Source organism: Schistocerca piceifrons, chromosome 2 (genome assembly GCF_021461385.2).
Source record: "Schistocerca piceifrons isolate TAMUIC-IGC-003096 chromosome 2, iqSchPice1.1, whole genome shotgun sequence".
NCBI lineage: Eukaryota > Metazoa > Arthropoda > Insecta > Orthoptera > Acrididae > Schistocerca > Schistocerca piceifrons.
Window position 1 is genome coordinate 1,119,790,262 of NC_060139.1, and position 27,120 is coordinate 1,119,817,381.

Consider the following 27,120-nt stretch of genomic DNA (forward strand, 5'->3'; position numbering starts at 1 on the left):
CTTTAAACATGCCTCCTCCTTCACTGTCCAGCCTGTCTCTCCGGTATACATTCCAATCTGAGTTCGGAATTTCATACTGTTTACATCTGGTTTCAGCCAACTTTCTGTCCCTGTGGGCATTGTGACCGCTTATTAATGAGAGCAGTTCTGGGACCTTTCTATAGACGCTCCTGCAGTTTACTATTAGCACATTAGTATTGTTATTCCCTGTTGCATTTTGTCTACTCCTACCTTGCCGCATCTCAGGAGGTGTCTTGTCGGGCCTAGGGAGGAAATTCTCTAACCTAAAAACCCACATGTGCACTCCACATATACTCTGCTACCCTTGTAGCCGCTTCCTGCATGTAGTGCACGCGTGACCTATTCAGGGGGACCCTACATTTCGCCACCCGATAGCGGAGGTCGAGAAATTTGCACCCCAGATCTCCGCAGAATCGTCTGAGTCCCTGGTTCAAGCCTTCCACTCGGCTCCAAATCAGAGGACCACCACTATCGGTTCTGGGAATGATACTACAAATAGCTAGCTCAGATTCCACCCCGCGAGGCTTTCCGCCTTCAACAACTCCGCTAACCGCCTGTACGAACTGAGGATGACCTCTGAACCCAGACGGCAGGAGTCATTGGTGCCGACATGAGCAACAATTTGCAGTCGGGTGCACCCAGTGCTCTCTATCACTGCCGGCACGGCCTCCTCCACATCTCAGATGAGACCCCCGGCAAGCAGACAGAGTGAACACTGTCCTTCTTCCCCGACCTTTTCACTATTTCCCTAAGGGGCTCCATCACCCGCCTAACGTTGGAGCTCCCAATAACTAATAAACCCCTCCCCCCATGTGCCTGCTCGGACCTTGCTGAAGGAGTGGCCACATGTCCACTCACAGGCAGAACGGGCGATGCCACACGGCCAGCCTCCACACTGACCCTCCGCCTCGTGCGCCGCGAACGCCGCTGAACCCGCCACTCCCCTTGGGAAGAGGGTGGCCCAATCGCGCCTGGTACCCGCAAAGATGTGTCGACAGCAGGGTCAGTGGGTGAAGCATGTAACACCTGGGGTGTACCATGCAATGCACCAGACTCACCACTGCTTGAAGACGGCTAACCGCGGCCATCAACACGTTCAGCTGTTCGCGAACAGTGGCCAGCTCCTCCTGTGTCCGTACACAGCAGTCTCACAGCCTATCCATCCTAAGAAATCAATTTACTGTAGAGAGTTAATCAACTTATAACTAGTCTGCTAATTCACTAAAGGCGGCTGATAGTTGACTAAACTGTGGTTACTAGACACTTCCTGTAGAAAACAATGAAAATAGCACTACCTGTCTCTGGACTGTATTCAAAACAAACACTAGCACTACTGGCACTATGGCTGACTAAACGGACTCTCTCTGACTGTATTCAAAACAAACACAAAATCTATGGAACACTATTACTAGCACTCGACAATTAAAGCTTCCTAAAAGCAAAAACACACGGAAGAAGAAGTGACAAGTAAGAAAAATAGAGTTAATTCTTAAATTAGCGTAGCTCGCTGCACAGCAGATGTGACGCAGACGGCAGTTACGATGACACTGACGCTATAAGATTATAGAACGACTCATTGGGATTTTGAGTCTGACAATGCAGACACTTCTTCAATAATTCAGGATTGGCAGGTCTCTGTAAACAGGTTTTATGATATCCACAACTGCTGCTGGGATAGAATGTTTATGGCTGTATGACCTGTTTGAGTACTGGGCATTGCGGTAATTGCACCATGAACCAGATCCAGGAGGGCAAAGATGGTGTACTGGTTTATCATCAGCTGACAGTCTCTGGAAGAAGGTAGCCCATACTGCCTGCTTCATTTTCAACAAATCCTCAGTATTATTTCTAATGGCAATCTCGTAATACTGTTGTAGTTCATCAATCATGTTGTCTGTCAGCCTGCTTCATATGGTCTTACCACCTGAAAGTGTCTTGTCTCTCAAACTTTGTTTCAACTTCCTCAATCTGGTACCCATCCTCTTCTGGGCATGACCAACACATTCCATTTCTGTGACAAGCTTCTCACCATAAGGCTGAGTGGCTACTACACTGTTATATGCATTTGAGTCTGCATAACTTAAGAACTTAGTGTAACACACTCCCCTTTAGTTTACAGATCGATTATAAATTTCAACAGCTGCACGGGCCTCCGTACGACTAGTTGTCCTTCATAATTTCTGTCACAGATATGCCCTTCTTCATTCCCTGGTTTATACTTATAACAATGTTTGGTTAAAATCTGGAAATCTATTAGCTTTCCAGTATCCACACTGGTCACTGTAGCAACAGAATTCTTAGAACTGCAGCTGCGCTTCTACCAAGTGCCCCAAAAGCTACTGATATGTCAATCATACCATCGTTTATTTCAGCAGCTTCATTTGCAGCACCCTTAATTGACTCACATGCAGCAGATCTCACAGCAGCTCCAATAAATCCTGCATACTTGTCCATTTTACAAAGTGGGCGTGGCATATACATCACGACACACATTGTTTCTGCTGCAGTGTGTCCTTTGCCAATAGCTCTCAATCCATAAAACCACCTAATATTTATTTTAAAATAATTATCTTTACACTTATCAGAACTCCAAAATGAATGAGTATATTTACAACTGGCAGAATTAATGATAAGTTTCCTGGCTAGTCCATTTGATACCTCAATGTCTTCATGTAAACTAACTGGCCCTCCACATACATACAGCACACACATTCACATAACACCCCTGTTAGGATGTGTAAATTTAGCAGAATATAACCTAACCTACCGTTTACATGAGTTTTGTTTTGAGATAACTGTGTTATCACTATGTTTCATTTTAATCTTCGAAGCACTAATGGGTGTTTCTCTAGATACTCATGAGTTTGCCAGTATTTCATTGTCTGTAACTTCACACACCACGTGCTGAACACAATGTTTCTCTTTATTCAAAAATTTATTACCATGAAACCCACATTTCTTAAAAACACTTCATTTTGGAGTCATACTTTTTGAGAGATTTACCAGTCTATTCGTCACTTTTCCTCGGAAAAACGTTAGCACTTCGATATACAAAGCATGTTTATACTATGAAAAGATACGATACTATTTTTGACAGTGCTACCAATACAAACACATAATTTAACTTTTATAACACAGCAATCTACAGCTTTCTACAGGGTGGTCCATTGATAGTGACCGGGCCAAATATCTCACGAAATAAGCATCAAATGAAAAAACTACAAAGAACGAAATTCGTCTAGCTTGAAGGGAGAAACCAGATAGCGCTATGGTTGGCCCGCTAGATAGCGCTGCCATAGGTCAAACTCATATCAACTGCATTTTTTAAAAATAGGAACCCCCATTTTTTATTAGATATTCATGTAGTACGTAAAGAAATATGAATGTTTTAGCTGGACCACTTTTTTCGTTTTGTGATAGATGGGGCTGTAATAGTCAAAAATGGTTCAAATGGCTCTGAGCACTATGGGACTTAACTTCTGAGGTCATCAGTCCCTTGAACTTAGAACTACTTAAACCTAACTAACCTAAGGACATCACACACATCCATGCCCGAGGCAGGATTCGAACCCGCGACCGTAGCGGTCGCGCGTTTCCAGACTGTAGTGCCTAGCACCGCTCGGCCACTCCGGCCAGCTGCTGTAATAGTCACAAACATACAAGTATGTGGTATCACATAACATTCCGCCAGTGCGGACGGTATTTGCTTCGTGATACATTACCCGTGTTAAAATGTACCGTTTACCAATTGCGGAAAAGGTTGATATTGTGTTGATGTATGGCTATTGTGATCAAAATGCCCAAGGGGCGTGTGCTATGTATGCTGCTCGGTATCCTGGACGACATCATCGAAGTGTCCGGACCATTTGCTGGATAGTTACATTATTTAAGGAAACAGGAAGTGTCCAGCCACATGTGAAACATCAACCACGACCTGCAACAAATGATGATGCCCTAGTAGGTGTTTTAGCTGCTGGGGCAGCTTATCCACACATCAGTAGCAGACAAATTGCGCGAGAATTGGGAATCTCAAAAACGTCGGTGTTGAGAATGCTACATCAACATCGATTGCACCCGTACCATATTTCTATGCACCAGGAATTGCATGGCGATGACTTTGGATGTCATGTACAGTTCTGCCACTGGGCATAAGAGAAATTACGGGACGATGAAAGATTTTTTGCATGCGTTCTATTTAGCAATGAAGCATCATTCACCAACAGCAGTAACCTAAACCGCCATAATATTCACTATTGGGGAACGGAAAATCTACGATGGCAGTGACAAGTGGAACAGCAGCGACCTTGGCAGGTTAATGTATGGTGTGGCATTAAGGGAGGAAGGATAATTGGCCCCCATTTTATCGATGGAAATTTAAATGGTGCAATGTATGCTGATTTCCTGCGTAATGTTCTACCAATGTTACTACTAGATGTTTCACTGCATGACAGAATGGCGATGTACCTCCAAAATGATGGATGTCCAGCACATAGTTTGTGTGCGGTTGAAGCAGTATTGAATAGCATATTTCATGACAGGTGGATTGGTCGTCAAAGCACCATACCATGGCCCGCACGTTCACCGGATCTGACGTCCCCGGATTTCTTTCTGTGCGGAAAGTTGAAGGATATTTGCTATCGTGATCCACCGACAATGCCTGTCAACATGCGTCAGTGCATTGTCAATGCATGTGCGAACATTACGGAAGGCGAACTACTCACTGTTGAGAGGAATGTTGTTACACGTATTGCCAAAGGCATTGAGGTTGACAGACATCATTTTGAGCATTTATTGCATTAATGTGGTATTCACAGGTAATCACACCGTAACAACATGCACTCTCAGAAATGATAAGTTCACAAAGGTACATGTATCACATTGGAACAACCGAAATAAAATGTTCAAATGTACCTACGTTCTGTATTTTAATTTAAAAAACCTACCTGTTACCAACTGTTCGTCTAAAATTATGAGACATATGTTTGTGACTATTACAGCGCCATCTATCACAAAGCGAAAAAAGTGGTCCAACTAAAACATTCATATTTCTTTACGTTGTTGTTGTTGTGGTCTTCAGTCCTGAGACTGGTTTGATGCAGCTCTCCATGCTACTCTATCCTGTGCAAGCTTTTTCATCTCCCAGTACCTACTGCAACCTACATCCTTCTGAATCTGCTTAGTGTATTCATCTCTTGGTCTCCCTCTATGATTTTTACCCTCCACACTGCCCTCCAATACTAAATTGGTGATCCCTTGATGCCTCAGAACATGTCCTACCAACCGATCCCTTCTTCTGGTCAAGTTGTGCCACAAACTTCTTTTCTCCCCAATCCTATTCAATACTTCCTCATTAGTTATGTGATCTACCCATCTAATCTTCTGCATTCTTCTGTAGCACCACATTTCGAAAGCTTCTATTCTCTTCTTGTCCAAACTATTTATCGTCCATGTTTCACTTCCATACATGGCTACACTCCATACGAATACTTTCAGAAATGACTTCCTGACACTTAAATCAATACTGGATGTTAACAAATTTCTCTTCTTCAGAAACGCTTTCCTTGCCATTGCCAGCCTACATTTTATATCCTCTCTACTTCGACCATCATCAGTTATTTTGCTCCCAAATAGCAAAACTCCTTTACTACTTTAAGTGCCTCATTTCCTAATTTAATTCCCTCAGCATCACCCGACTTAATTAGACTACATTCCATTATCCTTGTTTTGCTTTTGTTGATGTTCATCTTATATCCTCCTTTCAAGACACTGTCCATTCCATTCAACTGCTCTTCCAAGTCCTTTGCTGTCTCTGACAGAATTACAATGTCATCGGCGAACCTCAAAGTTTTTATTTCTTCTCCATGAATTTTAATACCTACTCTGAATTTTTCTTTTGTTTCCTTTACTGCTTGCTCAATATACAGATTGAACAACATCGGGGAGAGGCTACAACCCTGTCTTACTCCCTTCCCAACCACTGCTTCCCTTTCATGTCCCTCGACTCTTATAACTGCTATCTGGTTTCTGTACAAATTGTAAATAGCCTTTCGCTCCCTGTATTTTACCCCTGCCACCTTTAGAATTTGAAAGAAAGTATTCCAGTCAACATTGTCAAAAGCTTTCTCTAAGTCTACAAATGCTAGAAACGTAGGTTTGCCTTTTCTTACTCTTTCTTCTAAGATATTACGTATTACACGAATTCGTAATAAAAAATGGGGTTCCTATTTTAAAAAACACAGTTGATATCAGTTTGAGCTATGGCAGTGCCTTATAGCAGGCCAACCATTGTGCCAGCTGGTTTCCCCCTTCGAGCTAGACAAATTTCGTTCTTTGTAGTTTTTTCGTTTGACACTTATTTCGTGAGAAATTTGGCCTGGTCACGATCAATGATCTACCCTGTATATAAAAAATTACCGATTTTATTAGGTCTTGAAGTAATGCATGTAAAAATTTTAACATTTTCAACTGGTGTAGATTATATTTTAGAAAATAAAATAAAATACTTCCCACGCAAGTTTATAATTAATATACATATCATTTTATTTGGAAAATTGCAAATTTTATAATCAGATAAAAACCCAAAAAAGTGAAAAAGAATGTTTTCCCCTTCTAACTCCCCTTAAAGTTATGGAAATGTGCAAGCTTTCGGAGCCAGTGGCTTCTTCTTGTGGCAGAAACAATGAAGGGGAAGGAAAAGGGAAGAAAGAAAAGGCTTGTCAAGGTTTAGGAAATGGGGAGAGTTGCAGAAAAGCTGCAGAGAAACCCAGGCCAGGACAGACTTACTGAATGGGATGAGAAATATGTAACTAAACCAGTCCATCTCTTATACCACCAGCAGATGTGAAGTATTCTTGTGATTGGTAGTAAGTCATAAACGTTAAATTATTTTCAATGTATGTTCATATGTAATACTGCATGTACCTTTGAGGTATCATTGGGCCCATTGGGAAGAGGATCAAAATTAGGCCACTGCTTTCTAATTATTTGGAGCATTTCATTAAATGAGACCATCTTCCCATCATTCCATTTGTTGCCGCTGAAAGGCATGTACTCAATAAATCTTACATCAACATTTTTCTCTTTTGTTAACTCCACAAAACTGCACACTTCATCTTCATTAAAACCTCGCATTACAACACAATTTATCTGTGGAAGAAAGACACCATTAAAAACTTGGTATCAGATAAAGCATGGTTTAAACAGAGTTTGAAAGACTTTTTGATAGGCAACTCATCCTACTCTATAGATGAATATCTTAACAGTGGCTGTTAGGCCAGCTTAAATAAGAATGTCTGTTAGATTTCAGTTCTGAGAGCACTTTGTCATAACAGTCAAAATTATGTACTTTTTGTTTGATAAATTTATTAACAGTGTATAACAATATTTCAGTCTGACAGCGTATCAATTCTGAAAAAAAAAAAAAGCTGTTCCAGTTTGTATTGTATTCACCTAGTTTGACAATCTCCTGACAAATGATCAGGGTATTCAAATGTTTTATATTTTTTATGTTATACTTTCTGGCATGTTACTCACCCATGAGAATCATCTCATGTTTTGGGTCTTGGAACAAAAGCTGAATCTAATCTAATCTAACCTACAAAATAATGGTTCTACAAGTCTGTTGTTATATTTGTATACCTCACTGATTCTGTTAAATTAATCTTTTTCTCTCCTATTGGAGAATGTCTGAATTTATCTTAGCATGCCAAGCTGTTAACCTTCTTAACAATTTACAAAAATTAAACTACATACATCTCCAATCTTTTTCCCCACTCCAACGCACACATCTTTTGCTAAAGGTATTATTTTAACTATTACATTAAATTAAGAAGCTTTCTTGAAACTGTGCTGCCATTTGTGAAACAAAGTTAAAAGTGTTCTCAAGATAAAAGGTCTTCACAAAAGGAGCATTTAGTATCTGTGCAGGTGGTAATACTGACAGCCTTCATATAAACAAACCCAAATGGTAGAACATCCTGCTTTACACATACATGCAATGGCAGAAAAAAGGAAAAGAGCACACCTTTCATTCAAGCATTGAATATATAAACTGATGAGACAAAACACTATGACCTCCTGTTTGATAATGTGTTTGTCCACTGTTGGAACACAATACAGCAGTGATTTTGTGTGGGACAAGTTCAACAAATTTCAGGTATGTTCCCAGCATTATGTGAGGTACGTTCCCAGCATTATGCAGCACCGCATGTCTAAGCACAGGTCATGTAATTCCCATAAATTGGAGATCAGTGGTTTCTGGGTGCAGAACTGGTATCTGATAGCATCACAGATGTATTCCATCAGATTCAGAAGGGGTGAATTTGATTCTGGCCTCGTGACACTGAAAGTCATATTGTTGAAACATGTCACCTTCATTAGAGACAGGGTGTGGACAGTGCACAATAATGTTCACACAGAACAAAGCTGTTATGGAGCCTTCAGTTACTACCACAGGACTCACAGAAGACCAGGTGAATGTCCTCCATAGCATAATATTGCTCCCACTGGCCTAAGTCTGTAGCAAAGTGCACCTTTCAAGCACCAATTCACTCTGTTGACGGTGTATGTGCACAAAACCGTCAAGCAGGTGTAATGCGAAACACGAATGATTCAACCAGATGACACATTTCTATTGATTCACTGCCCAATCTCAATGCTCCTGAGCCACAGAAATTGTAATTCAGCAGTGTTGTCAACATGGGAACATACGGGGGTTGTCAGCAGCAGAGCCCTATGTTTAACAATGTGCAATGAATGGTGTGCTCTGAAATACTCGTGCTTCCACCAGCACTGTGTCATCAGACGTGCCACAGAAATTAGCTTCCTCAGCCGAATGTCATCTTTTTCAAAGGAACCATCCCAGCATTTGTCTTAAATCCTTTAGGGAAATCAAGGAAAACCCAAATTTTGATGGCCCGATGGGACTCGGGTCCGTTGTCCTCTCGAAGGCAAGTCCACTGTCTGACCACTGTGGTGGCATGACCTAGTCTTAATTAAGCCAGAAAATCCTGGGAAATGCTGACATACTTATTGATTTAAGATATAACAATTTAAAACAATTCTTTCATGAATTTCACTACAATTTTCTGCTCTTTTGAAAAAAAAATTCTTTTGACTGTTTTGATGTTGTTTATTATGTTTAAATAATGATGGCAGTCTCTATAAAAGGGCAGTTTGACTTTTAAGTTTAGTTATACTGTTTTAAACTACATCCTTCATCTATTTGTCCACCCAGAAGTGCTATAGGATATTACTTGAAGACTATGGTGAGGTGGTGGGGGACAGTCATGTGTTGAGAAGGAGGTGCTGCCAGAAATTAAGTGTGTGAGGTGACGTTATTGACACTGCATACAGGGAAAATAAAAATACTCTATTCCATATTCATTTACAATCTACGTCTGGCCCCCATATGGTTTTACTTTTCTCCAATAAGAAAAAAGAAATTGTCAGTAACTGTCTTTATAAGGTCTTGAAAGGAAACAAACAATAGAAAATCTAGGCTGGAATAATGACCATATTATAAAAAAGATACATTGCTATTCACTGTATACAGGAGATGTTAGGTCACAGACAAGCACAACAAAAAAGACTACTAAACACATAAGCTTTCGATCAGAAAGTCTTCTTCCAAAGTGGACAAAACACACACACACACACACACACACACACACACACACACACACACACGACCGTTGTTTCTCCCATGATGCGCAGTTGCTCCCAGTCTGGCCCTAGCAGCCAGAGACAGTGGTCATGTATGTGTGATCTGCATTTGCGCGCGCGCGCGTGTGTGTGTGTGTGTGTGTGTGTGTGGGAAGGGGGGGGGGTTGCACCAAAAGCTTACGTGTTTAATAGGTGGTGTATTTTTTTTTTTTTTTTCCCCTGCCTGCAACACAACATCTACACTATACAGTGAGTGCCAATCTATCATTTGATAATACTGTCGTTACCACCTTGCCAAGAGGCATATTGTGGAGTAATCTGAAGGGCTCTACTAATTTGTACAAGAGGGAGGAGAGCACAATCTCAATGTAAGTTTTTAGAAAACTGGTATGTGCATTAATTCTGCAAACCTTTCAGAAAGGACATGGTATGCATTTCATTCAGCAAGATGAGTAATAAACAATATTAGCAATACTGCATCAAACTTGTTCATTTTCATCTTTGGATTAAACATTCAATTTCAGAGAGTACAGAATTTGGCAGAATCAAATTTTGGGGATATGTGGAACTGGGACAATGGCACATTTTTTACCCATTCAACAAACTAAGCACTGCTGATTGCTACTTTTATTGTGTCTGCTGCTGCAATGCATATATGAAACTGTAAGTGCAGCATCTATGATGGAATAAAATGTTATACAAATGAAACAAACAGGCACAGTGAAATAGAGTAGTATGGCTCATCATTTCGGTCTCACAGATTAGCAGGTGTTGACTTGAAAGATAATACTTAACAAGTTGAATCCAAAGGAGAGGATGTACCGTATTTATTCAAATCTAAGCCGCACTTTTTTTCTGGTTTTTGTAATCCAAAAAACCACCTGCGGCTTAGATTCGAGTGCAAAGCAAGTGGAAGTTCTGAAAAATGTCGGTAGGTGCTGCCACAACTAACTTCTGCCGTCGAATATATGTAGCGCTACACAGGCATGCTTCGTAGGCACAAAGATAAATACTGGCGCCAAAACCTGTGCGTCAGTAAATAAATTAAAAAAAAAGGTGGAAGACAATTTTCATACATTATCCAACGAAGTAAATACAAATTCCATATTGTTCATCTTCGAATGTAGCAGAACTTCAATGTATTACGAAAATCCGACTGGCAAGACTGTTTGGGATGTTTGTCAATATGGCCAACTCTACGTTCTGAATTTTTTCCTACCTGTGAGAAGAGATGGTTGCTAATAGGAACCTGATGAAATGTGAATCACATGCAGTATTCTCTTCATCATAAGAGTAATACGAATATAAACATTTTGCCACGTATTCTTTTGTGTTTGCTGCTATCTTATTTAAATCCTGTCTGCCTAATAAACTACGAAACTAGAGTGAGACAACAGCAAACGCGGAAGAATATACGTATCGTGTCATGTTTATATTCGTATTATTCTTATGCCTAATAGTGATACAGTCAGAAATGAAGCACGGCAACTGACTAGATTTTTAAATCTAAGATGATTCTAATTTCTGTGCAGAATTTGATGTACTAAAGAAGCGGCCGCAAAGATTTTCAAATGGAGAAAAATTTTCGCCTAACTCTCGTTCAGAACATGTTCTATCATACACAGTCTATTATTTGGTTCTTGTTGATCATTATCAAAGAAAGCAGCAGTGTAAGTAACAAGAAATAGTAGTCTCTTGCCATTGTTCCGCTAATGAGATGATTTCTCTCTCTCTCTCTCTCTCTCTCTCTCTCTCTCTCTCTCTCTCTTTTTTTTTTTTTTTTTTTTTTTTTTTTTTTTTTTTTTTTTTTTTTTTTTTTTTTTTTTTTTAAAAATTGTAGGCGGCGGTAGCGTGCACAAAGGCAAGCCATGCCGCGAGCGACGACAGTCCGCAAACACGCACTATCAGAATGCGACAAACAATGCATGACACAGTACAGTAATGCATTTTCAGCTTAGAGTGACATAAACGCCTATAACAAGGAAAACGGCACTTATCAGATCAAAGCAAAATAAGCAATCGATTCAAACCAGACGATGCATGTGAAAAAGGAAGGGTACCAGTATAAATACGGACGGAGCGCCCGACGCATAGCAAAGGCTACCTGGTAAAGCTTAACTGCTAAGCTTACGACTCGAACCAAACTACTGTAGCTGTATCGTCAATCATTCGACCTAAGTTGTGTCCAATATTACAATGGACCGACTTTGTTTCGATTTGGAGGTGCGGCCTAAAACTTTTCTCTCCCCTTGAACTTCGAGTCTCAAATTTCAGGTGCAGCTTAGATTCAGGAATTTTTTTTTTCCTTCCTTTATTTCGAGTCTCATTTTTCAGGTTTGAGTGCGGCTTAGATTTGAGTAAATACGGTAGGTGGTATTTCAACTAATTCTAACTATGAAATAAAACAAAGTACAGCAGGGAGCTCTGACGAATCAAAGAGCAGCAATGAAGATTCTGATGAATAGTAAAGTATGAGTTAAGAAATAAGATGCTACTGAGATCGTAAATTTTTGTTGTGTTGATGAATCTGTTAACAAACATATTCAAAAATGCACTGAAACATTGGCACATGTAGTGTTGGGAGGTGATAAACTGTCATTACTGTTAGAGGAGCTCCGTATTTCTTGCTGTTCTACTCCTACATGACACTGTATCTGAAGGTATAGAATGAATCTTCACTGGCTAGAGAAATGGGTAACACAATTTTACAAGTCTCTGCTGTCATGTAATCTCTTCAGGGAAATCATGACTGTACTAAGATTCGGTTTGTGGTTGACAAGGTCAGAGTCATTAAGAAATGCAAGGCAGCTACCATGCCAGTCCTAGAAGAGAGAGACATAGCAAACTGTCAAAGGATGTACATTCCCGGTGCATATGTTTGTGGTGATGTACTAACCAAGTAATACTGTGTGTCAGGCAGCGCATTACTCAAGAACCATCATGGAAGAATGTGGAGTGGTAATTTATGTAAAAAACAACATATCTTACAATGCATTAGATTTAAAGAGCCATTGTATAGAGCAACAAATTGAAGTATGTGGTGTTGAGATTACTGTAAATGACTTCACGGCTGTAGTGTTAGCACTGTATAGATCTCCCTCAGGGAATTTGAATGTATTTCTTAAGCACTTAGATTCTTCATTATCCATACTGTACTCAAAGTCCAAGAACTTGATAATTTCTGGTGACTTTAATGTTGATTTCCTAAATGAGAGCAATAGTAAAGCTGATTTAGTACATTTAATGGAGTCTTATAATCTGATGGCAATAGTAGATTTCCCAACTCGGGTTACTGTTAACAGTAAAAGTCTGATAGATAATATATTTATAGATAAGTCTACATGGAATGAGATCACTGTACATCCAATCCTTGGCCTTTCTGATCATGGTGGTCAATTGCTTAGGCTCAATTACATCAGTGTGTGCAACAGTTCCGAGCATTCTTGGAAATCTTTTAGGATAATAAATGAACAGGGCCTTAAAAAATTCAATGATAGCCTAAAATAGATAGACTGGAGCCGAGTTTATAGGGAAACAGATATAAACAAAAAGTACAATTCATTTTTAAATGAATTCATGTCTGTATTTGAGTCCATCTTTCCCAAAAAAGTAGTTAGAAATAGTCATATAGGCAATGCCAAGAAGTCTTGGATCACTACAGGGATAACAACATCTTGTAGAACAAAGAGGATGTTATAAAGTTCTCTCAGGACTTGTAATGATCCAAAGAAACGACAACACTACAAACTTTACTGTAGCATTCTCAAGAAGGTTATAAATAAATCTAAAAATATGTGCATAAAATCAGAAATTGAAAGCTCAGAAAATAAAATTAAAACTATATGGAATGTAATAAAGAGGGAAACTGGCAGGACAACAGGGAACATGTCTCAGGTAGAGATTAAAACAGGGGACAGTATCATTAAGAAACCTGAGTTGGTTGCAGAAATATTTAATAACCACTTTTTGAGAGCAGCAGAGAAGACAGGCTGTAATGGTTCCATGGAAGAATCATTGTCCCTCCTACAGAAAGCTATTAGCAACAGAATCCCACAGTAATCCTTATCTCCAGTTACTGTAAGCGAAGTCATAAGAGTAATTAGATCATTAAAAAATAAAAATTCTGCTGGTGTGGACAATATTTCTAGTAAAATACTGAAACACTGTTATAAATTTGTTAGTCCCGTCTTATGCAACATATACAATGCATCCCTACAAGATGGGATTGTCCCTGACAGACTTAAGTTGGCTGTAGTGATTCCTCTCTTTAAAAATAGGGATAAAAGCATTGTTACAAACTATCGCCCAATATCCCTATTAACTACCTTCTCGAAAATTCTAGAAAAACTCATGCACAGGAGGATTGTAGACCATCTCAACTACCATAGTATCTTAAGCAAAAATCAGTTTGGTTTTTGTGCCGGTCTTTGTACTGAACAGGCAATATTCTCTTTCAGCAACCAAGTTCTGGAAGCCATTAACAAAAAAATGTCTCCAGTGGGTATTTTTTGCGATCTTATGAAAGCCTTTGACTGTGTAAACCACCAAATTCTTTGGAAAAAGGCAGAATACTATGGTTTAGGTGGTACTGTTGGCTTGTGGCTACAATCATATCTACAGGATTGGAAGCAGACTGTAATGATAAATGGCTCTTCTGGAGAACCTGCCTCGTCTGAATGGGGCACGATAACGTGTGGTGTGCCTCAAGGCTCCGTTTTGGGCCCACTGCTTTTCCTCATCTTTATTAATGATCTTCCTCTTTGTTCTGAGACAAACAGCAAATTTACCCTGTTTGCCGATGATACCACAATTCTAATTGACGATTTGATTGATGATGATCTTGAAAAAACTACAAATACTGTTTTTAATGACATCTTAAATTGGTTCTCCTCAAATGGTCTCTCACTCAATGCAGATAAAACTCATTATATGAGGTTCCATACATCACAAAGTAATCCCGATGAAATTGACATAAAATGTAGAGATCAACCAATACAGAAAGTTGAAGACACAAAATTCCTGGGTGCTTACATAGACAGTAAATGTAATTGGTCAGTTCACATTCTTCATCTATGTAAAAAACTTAGCTCGGCAACATTTTCATTACGGGTAATTTCTTCAGTGGCTGAAGTTGACTCTATTAAGGTTGCCTACTTTGGCAACTTCCACTCATTGATGTCATATGCTATCATATTCTGGGGGAACCAACCACTTGCAAAAAAAGTTTTCACCATCCAAAAAAAAAGCAATCAGAATAATGTGTGGGGTCCATCAAAGACACTCTTGCAGGCACTTGTTTCAGAAGATAGGTATCCTAACAACTGCCTCACAGTTTATTTTTTCCTTGCTGACCTTTGTGTGCAAAAATTATTCCATCTACCAAGACAACAGTAAATTCCATGGTTATAACACCAGAAACAAAAACAATCTACATTTAGAAATGAAACGTCTCACTCTGGTACAAAAAGGAGTTTACTACTCCAGCATTAAGTTGTTCAATGCTCTACCACTACATATCAAATGTGTTCATACAGAACTGCCAAAATTTAAACTAGTTCTCAAAGATTACCTGACAGAGAAATCTTATTATACTGTGGATGAATACCTGAAATAAAATGTATACCATCACTAAACTTATTGTGTCTAGAAGTAGTTCAATTGATTTTATTGTGCATTTGGGCATTAGCACACTTTTTGCAACAACAGATTGGCTGTACATGTATTTACTCTTGTAGGCCTAATATCTGATTTAACTTTGTGCTCTTATCTTTAACCTTTATTTGAAACTCCTTTTTCTGTCAAACGGTTGTTATGTTGTCTAGGTGACAGTGTATCTGTTACTGTATTTATAGTATGTCTTACTTAAACTATGTACAATTTGCCATTGAATTGCCCTTGTATTTATTGTAAGTTTAAATTGAAACCTGTACAATTTGACACGTTCTATATCCTTGTGATTGACTCACTAACTGGATCTATGGAACAAGAAATAAATAAATAATTAAATAAATAAATAAATACTGAAGTGTGATCCAAGTCGCACAAATATGGCTTTAATAATAACCTCCAAACAATATGCCTCTAAGGACTCAACAAGACACAGAACACTGATGTGCACATTACAAACTAGAATCACACAGAGAGTCAGTCAGCACTGTTCCACACTTATATATGTGTGAGTCATCAGCAGATGGCACGGCAGGGACCGCGCCGCACGCTTGGCTCCCAGAGACGGAATCCAGCAGCCAGCCTGCAATGATCAGTCGGTGACCAATTTAAAGACGCATGTACGGCAACACCACTCTCGGTGCACTCACGCTGACACGTACTAGTAGCACGATACAGCAGTGATGAGTAGTAGTACCCCTCCTGTCTTGCGTGCCTTTTATCTGGCTCTACAATTTACTTTCCTAGACCCACACAAATGCCTGATCCTCCTAATTCAATTTGCTCTGCAGACTATTCAAAATTCATAAAGAAAAAGAAGCCACAATTGCACTTTGTGTGCCAGTTACTTTCCAATACATTGGCACCAGCTGATCTTATTTAAGAATACTCAACTTTCGTAGCCATACTTACAGCACATCCTTTGCTTCCTGGCCTAAATCCAAGTTAACTCCCAGCCCCCCTGCCCCCCCCCCCCCCCCCACACACACACACGCCGCTCCCCCCCCCTCTCGCCCCCACCCAAATCAGCTAGTTGTGTGCTGTTATCTCACGTCACACCCTAGTCTATGAGTGCCCAGCTGTCTGTCGCCTGACCCCTCTACCTGCACCCCTAGCTAGCCCACAGATGGCTCCCCACTCTCCCACGAGCCACCAAATGCTTCCCTCCAAACCCCTCCCATCTCTCTCCATCTCTCACATTGCCTCAACCCACCCCATCCTACCCTACTCTAAAGCCCCACCTCACTCCAGAACACTCACCGTGGGCCAGTAAAGAGCTGGCAGTTGAGCGACCACAGCATAAGGAGACATGCGCATGTGAGTGTGTGTGTGTGTGTGTGTGTGTGTGTGTGTGTGTGTGTGTGTGTGTGTGTGTGCGTGTGCGCGCGCGCATGTTTTCCCTACAGCTAGAAAAAGAAAGTGCATTCTGGAAGCTCGCCAAGCAACGTACCTTTTAGTTTGGAAGGTAGAAGGCGAGGTACTGGTGGAAGTAAAGCTGTGAGGACAGGTCGTGAGTCGTGCATGGATAGCTCAGATGGTAGAGCACTTGCCCACAAAAGCAAAGGTCCCAAGTTTGACTCTTGGTCCGGCACACAGTTTTAATCTGCCAGGAAGTTTCATATCAGTGCACACTCCACTGCACGGTGAAAATCTCATTCTACATACCTTTTGTTCTTGTGCCTATCGATGAGACAGTGCTTCTGCCTTTTGGTGAGCCATCTCCTTTATTCCTAAATAATTCGTAATTTTCAACAGAAACTTTCCGTGCGTTATTATTGCATCCTACATTACAATATGCAATTTCCACAATATGTGGTCATCTGTGAATATAATGGGGGTAACAACTGTAGGAGACCAAAAACTGACTGCAGTAAGCAAGTTCAAGTTATTGTACACTGCAGTAGTTACGCAGAGGTGAAGAGGTTCACACAGGATAAGCTAGCATGGGCAACTCCATGAAACCAATCTTCAGATGGAAGATCACAACAATAAAAACATTTGATTCAGCATACACCAGACTCCAAACAGCGTACACAACCTGTATGCTCAGAAACACAGAAAATCATATTGGTTCCATCAGCAGCAAACTTCAGCCCGTAATTGTTATGGAACACTGCGGCGATCTTGTTCATTAATATAACCCAAAACTGGGGAGTAATAAGAGAGTATTGTTGTAACTTCTTATCAACCTGGTTACCGAAATACATATTAAGAAGACTGGTAAAGTGTTATTTTAAAGGGGTCACTCCAAAGCGCCACGAAAGTATTTGAGCAATGTATAAAATTAGAGAATCAGTGCACAATATTGAAAGCCTATATACACTATCTATATCTGCATGACTAGTCTGTAATTCACAATTAAATGCTGGCAGAGGGTTCAGAGAACCACCCTCAACCTATTTATCTACCATTCCACCCCCCTACAGCATTTGAGGAAAACCAAACACTTCAATATTTCCGTACAAGCTCTGATTCCTCTTATTTTATTACAATGATCATTTCTCCCTATGTAAGAGGGCTCTAACAAAATATTTTCACATTCGGAGGAGAAAGTTGATGATTGAAATTTTAAGAACCTGCTCCAGCAAAATGCTTTTGCTTTAATGACTGCCACCCCAATTCACATGCGATATCTGTGGCATGCACTTTCCTGTTTCCCAATAAAACAAAATGAGCTGCCCTTCTTTGAACTTTTAAATGATGTCCTCTGTCAATCCTATCTGGTAAGGATCCCACACCATGCAGAATACTCCAAAAGAGGACAGACAAGTATAGTTGTAGATAGTCTCTTTAGTAATCCTAATCTTCTAAATGTTTTACTATTAAATCACAGTCTTTTGTTTGCTTTCCCACCGCATTATCTATGTGAGCATTCCAATTTAAGTTATTTGTAAATGTAATTCCTAAGTATTCAGTAGACTTCACAGCCTTTAGATCTGCGTGAATTATCATGTAACCAAAATTTAGTAGATGCCTTTTACTACTCAAGCGGATGACATAACAATTTTTATTATTTAAGGTCAGTTACCACTTTTTGCATCATATGGATAGGTAGCCTAAATCATTTTGCAGTTCATTTTGATCATCTGATCACTTTACAAGACAGTAAATGATTTGCAAGACTGTAAATGATAGCATCATCTAAGAGGACTGCTCAGATTCTCTCTTAAATTGTTAATGTAGATCGGCAACAGCAGGTGGTCTGTAACACTTCCTTGAGGAATGTCAGATATCACTTCTGTTTTACTTGACGATTTTCCATCAATTTTTCTGACAGGAAACCACACATCCAGTTGCACAACTGAGACAATACTCCCTAGGCACACAATATGATTAGAAAATGCTTGTGAGGAACTGTTTCAAAAAGTCTTCTGGAAATCTACAAATATGGAATCAATTTGAGATCCTCAGTCGACAGCACTTATTACTTTGTGTGACTAAAGAGCTAGCTGTGTTTTAAAAGGTCGATATTTCTGAATCTATCTTGGCTATTTATCAATGAATCATTATCTTTGAGATAATTCATAATATTCAAACACAATATATGTTCCAAAATCCTAATGCAAATCAACATTAGTGATATGAGTCTGTTATTTAGTAGATTACTCCTCTTTTCTTTCTTGAGCATTGGTGTGACCTGAGCAACTTTTCAGTCTCTAGGTATGGATCTTTATCAAATGAGTGGCTATATATGATTTCTAATGGAGCTATTGTATCAGCATTCTCTGAAAGAAACATAACTGCTTTATGACACTGAGGAGAGCTACTACTAAGTTACTCACAGTTGCAGTTGTTCTTGATTTGAATACTGCAATATTTACTTTGTTGTCTTTGGTGAAGAAATTTCAGAAATCCGTGTTTAGTAACCCTGCTTTAGTAGCACTGTCATCAGTAACATTACCACAGCTATTGCGCAGTGAAGGTATTGGTTGTGTCTTGCCATTGGTGTACTACACATGCAACCAGAACCTCTTTGGATTTTCTTCCAGATTTCAAAACGAAGTTTCACTATGGGAACTATTAAACATATCTTGCACTGAAACCCACCCTAAGTTTCGAGCTTCAGTAAAACATCGCTAATCTTGGAGATTTTGCATTCTTTTAAACTTTGACATGCTTTTTTTCATTTCTTCTGCAGCTGAGTTTTGACATATTTTGTGCACCACCCTTTTAATTTATTTGGTATCCTTCCAATTTATTTGGTATATATCTCTTAATTGATGTCGATACTATTTCTCTGAATTTAAACCATGTCTGGTCTACACTTACATAGTCAGACTTGAAGGAGTAGAGACTTAGTAGAGACCGTCTCCTTGGAAGGCATCAAGTTAATTTTTATCTGCTTTCTCATTAAATGCCCTATTGTGTAGGGCTGAAAATTAATAGAGATAAGGCAAACAGAATGTGCAAAGTAAGTGGTAATTACTCGTCTCTTCCCCGATTACAGTGCAATAGAAGATACTACAAGATGTTGACAGATTTCCATATCTCGGTAGCTTTATATGTAATAATGAGGTCACAGATGCAGAAATCACCAGCAGAACTGGAAAATCAGCCCATATGGCAATTAGGTCTGTAATATGTCAACAAATCTTTGACTGTACTCCTTTATCGTTTATATGTGTGAGACTTGGAAAATGTCAGTAAAATCAGCACACAGTCTCCATATTTTTCACCAACAATGCTAGAGATGAATTCTGAAGATGTTAACCCAACCAAGTTACAAACGATGAAGTGCTGAGAATACGACGTCTAGACAGCCTGCACAAAATTATTGTTGAAAGAAGACTGAAGATTGCAGGTTATGTTCTACACATGTAAGGTGGAAGAATCCCAAAATCAACACTGTTGTGGAAATCAATGGACAGATACAGATGTACAGGAAGACCTTTTAACACTTGGAACTTTTGCAATGAATCGTCAATGCATGGACACAAACTTGGAGGAAGGTGAGAACGTGGCAGCTGATCGAGTGAACTAGTGGAAACCAGTTCCTTGTATGGTACACAGCAAATCTGAGTAAGTTAGTAAGTAAGTAAGTAAAGTAAGTACAACTGGGGATTTTGCAAAACTGTTGGATGATCCATATTATTGTCTATATTTGACACTCTTGGACTTCAACCTTTTCCTTGATGTGTATTCTTCAAATTGTGAGTTTTATGAGAAAGGTGATAGGTACTTACCAATCAGCATTCCCTCACACGAACTGACATTGTCTCTTTGTAAATTCTACTGTGCTAACAATTACCTACTGAGAATCCTCGACTAGGTCTCCGCAGCTCAAATGAGCCAGTTTCTTTTAAATTTCTGTCTTTGGCTATAATTGTCTTCCAAGTATGGTGACACAACGTCCTGTCATGAAACTTTTGCCTTTACACTTGTTTACTTTTCTGGACTCTGCCTTTTTCTGCACTGTGCACTAAATACACTATGTGATTAACGCCCAATCTCCAACAGCCAATCGTGAACTGTAAACAGTTGTAAACTCTACCAGGGCACATAACAAACAATTAACATTTGTGTTTTAGTGTTCTAAGCTGTGAGGTCATCAGCGGACAAATAATTTAGTACCTATTCCTGGACAGCCGGAGTGGCCGTGCGGTTCTAGGCGCTACAGTCTGGAACCGAATGACCGCTACGTTCACAGGTTCGAATCCTGCCTCGGGCATGGATGTGTGTGATGTCCTTTGGTTAGTTAGGTTTAATTACTTCTAAGTTCTAGGCGACTGATGACCTCAGATGTTAAGTCGCATAGTGCTCAGAGCCATTTGAACCTATTCCTGACGTGCTGTTGTTTGGAACAACAACTGACATGATCCAAAATATTACTTTCTTTTATTATAGCTTCACTTTTATTTTGTCTAATGATTACTAATTTCAGTATCAAATTCCATCATCAAGCCACTATATGATCAGAAAGCATAGTGTATCGTTAAAATATTGTTTAATAAACAGATTACCATTATATCATCATTCCTTAAAGTAATGTCCAAAGTGGAAGGCCAGATGATTAATTTTGAGTATATACAAAAGTCAGAGTACTGAACCGGATATGAAAGAAGGAAAACCAGAAGGGCAGTGAGAGACGGGTGCCTTCTATCACCTTACTTCCTTAATATGTTCATCAAGGAAGTAATAACAACAACAAAGAAAAGATGACAAGAATCAAAAGGTAATTTCTGGAATACTCCAAGGAAATGCGATAGGACCATTACATTTACAATGTATATAAATGATCCAGTAAAAAGTGTCAGGGGCTCCTTAATATTGTTCACAGGTACTACACTTGTCCATCAGAAAGTAGCAACAACAGAAGACAGTATCAATTTGCACAATGACCTGCAGAGGATTGGTGAATGATGCAGGCTCTGGCAGTTGACCCTGCACATAAATAAATGTAACATATCACACACACACACACACACACACACACACACACACACACAGGAAAAGAAATCCAATACTGTCAATACTGTACAACTACACCATTAATGACAAATTGCTGGAAACAGAATCTACCATAAAATATCTAGAAGTAACTATCCAGAGCAACCTTAAAGAGGAATGACCACATAAAACAGCAATAGAAAAGCAGATGCCAGACTAAGATTCACAGGAAGAATCTTAAGTGAATGTAAATTACCTCTGTGTCCTTACCCAGTAGGACTGACAGAAGAGAGAAAGAAGATCCAATGAAGTGCGGAGCGTTTTGTCACAGGATCATTTATTCGCTGTGACATCATTACAGATATGCTCAGCAACTCCAGTGGTAGATGCCATAAGAGAGCAGTTGTGCATCACGGAAAGATTTACTACCCAAATTTCGAGAGAGTAGTTTCCGAGAAGAGTCTGACAACATAATAGAGTCTCTCATATACAATTCACGAAATGATCACGAGAAGAAAATTTGAGAAGTTAAGAGATAATACAGAAGCGTACTGACAGTCATTCTTCCCAAGCACTGTTCACAAGTGGAACAAGGCAGAGGGGATCAGTTGGTGGCATGAGACGTACCCCCTGCCACACACAGTTAAGTGGTTTTTGGAGTATGATGTCGATATGGGAACTTAATTGCATGCATATACACTGCAGATTGACGACATCACAATAGTAAATCAGAGTAGGAACTAAATAAAATGTTTCAGGCCTTAAATCAAGAAGTGGTAAAACTAAAGGTAAAAATGAATACAAAGAAGACAAAAGTTATGGCTACAGACAAGAAAGGAGGTGGAGGTAGGACTGACACAAGAACAGGCAATGAGCAACTCAAGAAAGGAACTGAAATTCACTATCTCAGTAGCATTTTGCAAGAAAACAATCAATATTTCAAGGCATTCAAGAAAAGAAAAGCACAGGTGAAGAGTTCCTTCCAAAATAAGAAGAAGCTGCAACTGAATAAACATATCAGCTTTCACATTAAGAAAATATTTGTAAAGACCTTTGTGTGGAGTGTTCTGACACACAGATGCAAAATCTGTACATTAGAAAAGCCAAAGGAAGCTCACCTCAAACCTGCTGAAATGTGGTTCTGGAGGAGAAGTACAAGAACTAGCCGCATTGACAGAAAAATTAAAGGAAATAGGAGAGAAGAAAGAACCACTGAAAGTTATAGGCCAGGGCAAAGCAAAATACACTGGACACTTAACTGGAGACGATAATCTTTTAAAAAACATTTCTGAAGGCAAGATCGTAGGTAAGAAAACAAGGGGATGACTGAGAACATCCTACTTAAACAATATGATCAATGAATGGGATTTTATTCACACATGGAGATGAAGACAACTGCTGAAGAGAGGAAGCTGTGGCTGCAGAGACAAGGTTTAACCTTTTGGAAGAGTAAGGACAAACTAATACAAAATATGAGTCTGCATGGTAGCTACATATGGAATAAATGACAACTTCTTGTGTGCAGTCATCAAGTCACTTACCCCAGTAGGTGTCTTATCTACTAAAAGTAAAGGTCACTGTTGTGCTTTCAATAGATGTGAACTACACCCTGAAAATGGTATGTCTAGTTTGCAGTTGTACAGAAGCTTTTTATTTTGCAAAATGGTTCAAATGGCTCTAAGCAGTATGGGACTTAACGTCTGAGGTCATCAGTCCCCCAGACTTAGAACTACTTAAACCTAACTAACCTAAGGTCATCCCTGCCTGAGACAGGATTCGAACCCGCGACCGTAGCAGCAGCACGGTTCCGGACTGAAGTGCCTAGAACCGCTTGGCCACAGTGGTCAGCTTTTATTCTGCAAAGAAATTTTTGATAATAAGATGAACTGATGCTGGTACTTGCTACTGAAACCAGTAGTACTTAGACACAACAAAAGTGTGACTACAGAATTAAGAATAATTTTTCCAAACAATCGAGTATTTTTTCAAAACAACACCACAATAGAGGAAATTTATTTTAAACTAAAGACACAAAAGAAAAAAAGAGAAACTGTAAAGATCTTGAGTCTCATAAGACTCTCTTGGGAGGAAAATATAAGATATTTAATTGGTAAACTTGCAAGGCATACTTTTTTATGTTGTATAAACTATGAAACTGTTAGCATCGTCAGCTAAAATTTACTTCTTCTGGCTTAATATACCTTCCTTCACTTACAGCTGCAGTGTGGAGACAGGGGTGAGGGTGGGAGCGGTGATGGGGGCGAGGGTGAGGGCGTACTGCTTTAAAATGGTGATTCTTGTATTGATATTCTTAACAACAGATTTATATCTTTTGCTTATGAAAGTCTGCATGCGATGACAGCTGCACTAGTAATACCTTCTCAGGGTCGTATTCAAGTTGCAAGGCTAGATCTATGCCAGCCATGACACGCTCCCAGCCTTTCCTCCTCGTGATCTGGTTGTAGCGTTGGGACTGCAGGGTGTCTAAGCTGATGTTCAGACCGTCAAGCCCTGCCCTCTGCAAGGCAACCAGCTGTCTTGTCAACATGAGGCCATCGGTTGTCATTAAGACACTTTCGAGATCTTTTATTTTCTTCAAGGCACCTGTGAAACAGCAAATTATTCTAAAGAAACTGATACAAATAATTTGTAACATTGCTGCTGCATATGAAACAAACCTCCAGTTGATAAATTGAAAATACAAATTCCTTAAAAGTTAACTGTACATTTGCCCTAATACAAAGAGATAAGAAGGGTTAATAAACTGAATTGAAGAATGCAAGTTAAGATAGCAATGAAAAAATAATTAGAGGCATGAGATCACCTACTGCAACAGGGAAATGGGAATCAATATGAACCATTACCCAGCTACTGTCAACTGATTCCATGTCTCCATGCACACTGTATAAACCACTGTGGGTTGTACGACAAAGTACATTGTTGTACCACACATTATGGTTTTTCCCCATTCAATGCTCATGTGGAGTGTGGGAAGAATGATTCTTTAAATGGTTCTGTGCATGCTGTAATTAATCTTGCCTTCATGGTCCCTATAGGAGTGATACATATGCGGTTATTGTATAATCCCTAAATACCTCACTTAATACAGGTTCCTGAAATTTCATAAGTTGGGTTTTGTCATATATTTGGCGTCTATCTTCACTTGTCTGGCGTTTCCAATTTTTAGTAGCTTCTTGATGCTCTCCCATGCATCAAATAAATCTATGATCAATCATGCTACACTATTTTGTATACATTCAATGTCTGCCATTAGCCTTATTTGTTATGGGTCATACTTAAGCAATATTCTAGAATGGGCCACACAAGTATTTTGTAAGCAATGTCCTCTATAGACTGATTACATTTTCCAGTATCTTACCAATGAATTGAAGTCTGCATTCTGCTTTGCCTACAAGTGAGTCTATGTCACCATTTCATTTCATCCAGATATTTGTATGAGTTGACCAATTAAAACTGTGATTATTTGATAATGTAGTCATACAATACTGTCTTTTATTTGTTTTGTGATGTGCTCCAATTTACATTTCTGAAAACTTAAACTCAGTTGCCTATCTTTGGACCAATTTGAAATGTTATGATCTGACTCAAATTTGTGCAGATTTTTTTCAGGCAATAATTCATTATAGACAACTCTATCATCCAGGAAAAGTATGAGGCTCCTTATAATATCGTCTTCCAGAACATTAAGGTACAACATTAATATAATGGTATAAATTACTATAACTGTATAATTAATTTTATAAGTGTGTAAAATACATTGAACTACTTGTTACAACAAAACATTGTACTGGTATACTCAGCAAGATGTTAAATCAGCAGATAGCTACATTTTATGTTCAACATTTTGTGTACAGCATATATGCAGGAAAGGATTTATACCCAAATTAAATAAATCTGAAGAAATGGTAGGGTGTTTCTGGGAAAAAAATCCATAAAAACTCATACAGTCCAATTTGCTATTATGTCACTGTTACTGAAATATAATACAAAGTAACTGAATTCGATGAACATTCTCAGAGTGCAATATGCCTCAGAGTGAAATGCACAGTAATGTCAACATTATTTTTCAAGGCTATGTTTGTGAAAATGGATGAAAGCAAACCACACATTTTGTTCTCAATCTGCGGAAGCATTATGCACTGTGAAACACTGTACTGCTGTTCTACATAAAAGCTGTCTCATTGCCAACATCTTTCCCCTGCTGGCTGTTCTACACTTCTCATCACTGATTCAACATGTTGTAAGATATTTTATGCTGTATGACACCACAGTCCAATCTGGTTAGGATAGCATAAAAATAATATATGAATTTTAGTATTGAAACTGGAACAACAGAACAGCTCTCATCACACTGGATATCAAATCGAGGTTGGATTACAGCCATGGGTACATCATTTCATGCTACTCAACTGTATGTCATATGTCAGAGTTCATCAACTGTAGTGGCTGGCGACTGGTGGCATAGCCATCTCTTGGCATCCAGTGAACAGACGTTCTCCACAGGTGACAGATTTGAAGAAAATGCTGGTTACGGCAACAGTGGAACACTCTCTGTATCGAGGTAGCTCAGTACAGCTCAGGTGATGTCATCCAAATGGAAATCCATCTTCTTCTTCTTCTTCTTCTTCTTCTTCTTCTTCTTCTGTTATGTGGATAACACACTTGTCATCTGGCCTCATGGAAGAGACAAACTTCTTGACTTCTTTGTACATCTGAACTCCACACGCCACAAAATCAAATTCACTATGGAGACCAAAGAAGAAGGAAGACTACCATTCCTGCACATCATAGTCAGGAGAATAATGGACAGCACCCTGTGCCACAGCGTGTATCTGACTCTATAAAACACATAAACTCAGTTCTCCCTATGGCACTGTGAATAATTTCAATAACAAAAAGTGAGATGAATGTTGCAGCGTACATTTAATTTCCACTTTGGCTTTGCATTCAAGATCAGTCTTACCTGAGAGTGCAACATTACATCTTTGGTTAATTTAATTATATGTTCATTAGATTTTGGTTATAAGGCACGTTTTGCTGCCTAATGTTTCATCTCCAAATACTGGAAACAATCCATGGAGGAAGAGGAGTATGTAAGACATTGGTGGACCAGGTTGGAAGAATCTGTGAATTTCAATACTCTGTAGAAGACCTCAATCATTTGAAAATAACTTTCAGACCTTGTGGCTATTCTAACAGATATACATAAGGCACTACATTCTAAAATATTTGCATCTTTCACTGAAAAACAAGCAACTAGAGGAAAAGTTCTCTTGCCATTTGTAAAAACAGTCGCAGATCGCGACCTCCGAGTGCTATGAAGAGAAGGTATTGACGCAGTGCTTAAACCAAACTGAAGAC

General features: G+C 39.2%; 1 protein-coding gene across 1 annotated transcript in view; it reads right to left on the minus strand.

Moving 5' to 3' along the window:
• LOC124776178 (molybdenum cofactor biosynthesis protein 1-like) overlaps positions 1-27,120 on the minus strand; it is a 65,188-nt gene that overhangs the window by 26,859 nt on the left and 11,209 nt on the right. The window contains exon 4 of the mRNA XM_047251013.1: positions 6,943-7,167. Coding sequence (XP_047106969.1) covers positions 6,943-7,167 — 225 coding nt within the window. The remainder of the gene's footprint in view (positions 1-6,942; positions 7,168-27,120) is intronic.